At 58.0% G+C, this 5,230-nt stretch overlaps 1 protein-coding gene across 1 annotated transcript; it reads right to left on the bottom strand.

Annotated features, from left to right (window-relative positions):
* Positions 1 to 1,166: 1,166 nt before the first annotated feature.
* On the bottom strand, positions 1,167 to 4,710 carry IRF2BPL (interferon regulatory factor 2 binding protein like). The gene has a single exon (XM_068148638.1). It carries the CDS (start codon positions 4,163 to 4,165, stop codon positions 1,955 to 1,957), a length of 2,211 nt encoding a protein of 736 aa, XP_068004739.1. The 5' UTR covers positions 4,166 to 4,710; the 3' UTR covers positions 1,167 to 1,954.
* Between the last annotated feature and the right edge of the window lie 520 nt (positions 4,711 to 5,230).

The raw sequence follows: 5,230 nt of genomic DNA on the forward strand, positions 1-5,230 counted from the left end.
CTATACATGAGAGAAAAGATCCACAGACATACTATGACTATAGTCTCATGGCTTCTAGCATTCTTTCCACCAGGAACATAAATGAAAAATGCCTTAAGAGCAAGCAGATACCAAATGCCATCCAGACTCTTAAAGTGCCTGTTTATAAAATTATGGGCTTTTGAGGAGCGGGGATCCTTAACATGCAATAAAACTCAGAGCTCATAACCTACAAAACTTGCATGTGGGATAGCTGTGTTTGTTCTACTGGTCACACTGCAAAGGATTTCTGTAGCGCTGCTGGTTTTGTTTCGGGTTTTCTCTCTTTCCACCATTTGCCTCACTGGAAAGGACAAAGTTCACACTAGGTTTGTTTGCATTTTCCAGTTAGTGTGAGACCTGTGTATTTACTTTGCCTGTTGATCACCTAACAAGTATTGCTGTGCACCCTAATCTCCAGAAAATGCCAGTGTCACATAAAATAATTAATTATACAAAGAATCACATCTGATCATTGCCAAAAGGAAAGAATTTCACTTCAGTACTTTAAGGAAGTTTCCTCACCTGAAAACACAACACACTCCCTGAATCCTTCACCAACTCAATTATGAAAAGTCATTGCTTAAATGGGGTAGCTACCCACCAGCTACAGAAGCTGTTACTTCCCACTACCTCTTTTTTTTGCATTCTACTCAACTACAGCCCTACCTTACCAACAGACTACACCCTAATGTCAAGGCTTTGATGACTACTCTTAAAAAAAATCAACTAAAATTGTTAACCACACGATGCTGGGTTTTCTGTGAAAGAAGGCTTCGTTTCAAATCTCAAGCCTTATTAAACTGCGCAGGCAGTGGATGCATCCTGTACTGCAAATGCCGTTTGCAGCTGGAGAACTGGGGGGAGGGAGAAGGGAGGAGGAAATGAGATGCAGAAACAGTAAATAGAAAATGCTTAGTCAGCAACTGTTACTGCAACATTAAAGGTGAAATGTAAATAGGCACAGTGCCAAGATTTAGCTAAGTTTGATAAAACCATCATCATCTTACTACATATATGTGAAAATGCGCGTACAAGTGGCACAATAACCACAACGAACTGCAGGCTCTCGGTATAATGGAGACTTAAAAAGGCAACACTTCTTGTGCATGCTGCTCTGACAAAAATAAAACTTGCTACTCAAGGAGTATTAATATCAATTGAATTTATTACAATTTACTAAGCTCCAAGGCACATTACAGTGTTCTGTTAACTACAGAAATGTATAAAGGACAAACAGAGCATGTTTTTCATGTACAGCGTTTTGCTCTACTGTTCAAAAGCATCCGTGCATCGATAAAAGCAAAAAACAAAAAACACATGAAGATTAAAAACGTTCAGATCAATAGAAACAAACTGAAACATTTTCCTTACAAACTTGCAACAAAAAAACGCCCTCCCCTCCCCCCCAGAGCCACCCCACCGTTTTGCAAACAAAAAAACCCAAACCAAAACAAACAAACAAACAAACAAAAAAATAAAGTGAAAGACTAACACTCAGGGCTTGTAAAACGTAAGCTGTCACCATTTTTTGTAGCATTTTTTTTAGGCATCAACACTGGCCTTGGCAAAAAAAAAAAACCAAAACAAAACAAAAAACAAAACCTTTTTTTGTGTTTTTCTTCTTCTTTCAGAGAAGTGCATACATTTACAAAAATACACACCAGCAGCAGGTAATCGCTAAGGGCTATTAACTTTGTACCTAGCCAACACACTGCCAAAGAAATGAGAACAGGTATTATGTAGTAACCAAACAATATTATATTCTGTTTAACAAAAACCAGCTCTATCCTTCAAATGAAGAAGAGTACATACCTTTGTTTCAAAATATAGAAACATACGACGAAAATAATGTCTATACATAAGACTAACTTTTGCAGTTTGTTATATTCACAATTCTACATCTTCAGGAGTCTGAAGGGATTGGATTTCCTACTCAAGGGTCTCTCTCCTTTTTCACTTTAACGTCCCCAGCTAAAATGGTCGCGATCTCGCCCTGCATAAATGCCCAAGGCACATTGGAACCGACTAGGGGGCATTTCTCTCCACTGGGGCAGTAGACTTCACCAGTCGCCCCCTGGGCCTTGATGCTCTCTCTGGAACAAGGGAAGCAGAACTTGTGGCTGGGCACAGAGGGGCACTGAACAAAGTGGGTGTCCTCCAAGCGTTCATGGCAAATGGTGCAGCACAGGGGCCCGCTGTTGGCCATGGGGGAGTCCGGAATGTTTTGGGGGTGCACTTGGTCCATGGCGGGATGGGCGCTGGGGGGAGGAGGGGCCACTTGCAGGTTCATGTCCCCGTTGCGGGAGGCCAGGCGGCGCTGGCCTGGCACAGAGGCCGGTGACACGGGGCTGCTGCTGTTCCTACGAGTGGACGTGGTGGAGTGCACCGAGCTGCCGTCCTTGGGCGAGTGGGCATTGCCCAGCGTGTCGGCCACCGACATGAGCGCAGCCATGGGGGACTGTCCGTTCTGGGGGGCGGACTCGGGCGGCGTGGTCCGGTTGGAGTGAGGCCCGAGGGGCGGCGGCGGTGGCGGCGGGGGGCCCCCGCCGTGCACCGCCCCGAAGCCCCCGGCCGACATGGTGAGCTTGAGCGCTTCGCTCTGGCTGGCCATCCACTGCTGCCGCTGCTGCTCGTCGCTGAGCTTCAGAGCCCCCTCGGCCGAGTCCGAGGGCTCTGGAGAGGCTTTCCTCTTGCGCATCGCCCCGCCGCCGCCACCGCCACCGCCGGGTCCCCTAGAGGCGGCTGCCGTGCCCTGCGCCCCGCCGGCCCCGGTCCCCGGCCGCGGGAGACTCACCAGCGCCGTGGGCAGCATAGGGCAGCTGGCGTCCAGGTAGGGCTGCGGTAGCATGTCGGCACCCACCAGCTCCTTGAAAAAGCGCACGGACTCGGGCAGCAGGTCCCCCAGGAGCCGCCAGTCGCCGGAGCCGTGCTTCTTCTCGTACTCCAAGTACTTGAAGCCCGAAGAGAGGCCGCGACCGAAGTCCTTCATGCAGTCCTGGTACATCTGCTTGGCCACTCCAGATGCGCTGGAGAAGACGGTGCCGGAGCCGCTGGGATACTCGATGAAGAGCTTCAGCTCATAGTCCATGCCCGGCTTGGAGACAGCGTCGAAGGCAAAAACGCGGCCCAGCAGGGCGTGATCCTTCTTGAAGCGCACCTCGTAGGGGGTGCAGCCGGCCAGAGTGAGCAGTGTGTCTCGCACAATCTTGGGCTTGCTGGCCCACTCCTCGGCCCGGTTCCGCAAGCTCTCACTGAGCTCGGCCAGCGCCTCCGCGTTGCGCTGCTTCTCCTTCAGCTCCCGCTCTTGGTCGCTGCTGGACACCGAGCCCGGCCGCTTGCCGCAGGCCTCGGAAGACGAGCCACCGCCACCCCCGGCGCCGCTGCCGCAGGTGCCCCCTTGGGAGGAGGCAGAGGGAGCCGGGGGTCCTCCGCCGCCGCGGCCGCTCAGGCCCCCGTGCGGTGGGGGCAGCGCTACGCCGGAGGCGGCGGGCCCGTTGAGCAAGGTCTGCGGCAGCAGGTTGGGGGGCACGTTCATCTGGGCACCAGCGGCCCCCGGGGGCAGGCCGGACACCAGCCCACCGTGCGTCCCGCGACGGGAGGAGGAAGAGGAGGAGTTGGGGCTCTGCCTGTTTAGCTCCGGCGGCCCGTCCTCAGGCGCCTTGGGGAAGCCATTGGGCCCCCCCAGCCCATTGGGCAGGCGGGCGCCGTGACTGCTGCCCAGGCTGCCCGGCGGCGGCGGCGGGTACTCGAAGCGGCTGCGCTGCTCCGCTGCGGCGGCACTGAGCCCGTAGCGGTCTAGGCTAGATTGGGTCAACCCCGCCGAGGCGGCCTTGGAGGAAGCGTCCACATGGTTGAGCTGCTGCTGGGCCGCCGCCGCCGCCGCTTCTTTGGCGCTGAGCGACACTGCCTTGACGCCGACCGGCGGCGGGGGACCCGGGGAGCGGCCGTCCTGGAAGCAGCCGTGCGCCCGCTTTAGCTGCCGGGCCGTCTCGATCACGAACTCGATACGGTCGGCGCCTTCGTAGTTGACGCAGCCCCGGCAGACAGGCTCCGTGAAGTCCCAGATCATGGCCCAGGGCATGCGGGGCAGGTCGCACAGGTAGCATGACTGTCTCCGGGACGACGACACCTGCGCGGCGGACATGGTGCTGCTGGGCGGGCAGCTGTTGCCGCTGCCACCGGGTTAGGGGCTGGTTCAGTCTTCCCCCCCGGGCTGCAGTGGCGGGTGGCTCTCCGTACCTGATCCTGTTGCCCCTTTCAGCAGAGCGGTCCGTCTGCTTTTAGCTCGCTCCTGCTGCCGGAGGCGGCTTCTTCCACCTGGTCCTGCCGCTGCTGCCCCGGTGGGGTGGGAACCGCTCCTACTGCTCCTCCGGGGGGCTGGGTGGGGGTCGCCTTCTAGCCGCTTCTGTTTCCCTGCGTTCTCTAGCTCTCCGCTGCTGCTGCTCCTCCTCCGGGAGGAGGCGGAGGTGCACGGAGGAAGATGGGGGGGGAGTCACCTTCCACCCGCCGCGGCTGCCTCACGAACTCGCACTTCGGTACGTGCTGATCCACCGCCGCGAGCCAAAGAGTCTCCCGCACGGAGCCGTGCAGTCCCGGCTTCCCCGAGCGCCGGCGGAGCGATAGCAGCCCCGGGGGCAGCGGCGGCAGCAGCGTGGCGAGCGGCGCCGCCTGTTCCTCTCTCACATCCTCGCCGCTGCTCGCAGTCCGAGCTCGGGGTGCTGCGCGCCGCCGCCTGTGCCTGCGCGCCCCCTCCGCCGCGCCGCGCTCCCCCCGCACCGCCCCTCCCCTCCCCCTCGCCGCGCTCCCGGCTCGGCTGCGCCCGGGCGGGGCCCCGCGTCACCACCGAGTGCCCGCCCTCCCTCTCTCTTCTCCTCCCCTCCCCCGGCCGCCGGCGCGGAGCCCACTTGTTGCGCGGGGCGCGCATGCCCGGCGCCTTGCCCGCCCCAGCGCGGCGGCAGCTGGAGTGCGGCAGGGCGCGGGTAGTCCGCGCTGCCGGCTATGTTTGGAAACTCGAACGGCAGATCGCGCCCTCGGCCTCCTCCCCGGCCCGCGCCACCGGCCCGCCGTCGCCCGGAGGCGGCCGGGACGCGCATGCACAGTGGTAGGGGTGGGGGTGTTTTCCTGGCTGGGCTTTCCACTTCAAACGTCTCGTTTTCACGATTTTGTAAAGGCGCGGATCGACCCCCCCCGGCTTTGCCTTCGTGACGGC

This window comes from Melanerpes formicivorus, unplaced genomic scaffold (assembly GCF_026170545.1).
Source record: "Melanerpes formicivorus ecotype bairdi unplaced genomic scaffold, bMelFor1.0.p_v2 SCAF_17, whole genome shotgun sequence".
NCBI lineage: Eukaryota > Metazoa > Chordata > Aves > Piciformes > Picidae > Melanerpes > Melanerpes formicivorus.

Coding starts and splice junctions, on each gene's coding strand:
- IRF2BPL (XM_068148638.1), bottom strand. CDS start 4,165: ATGTCCGCCGCGCAGGTGTCGTCGTCCCGGAGACAGTCATGCTACCTG.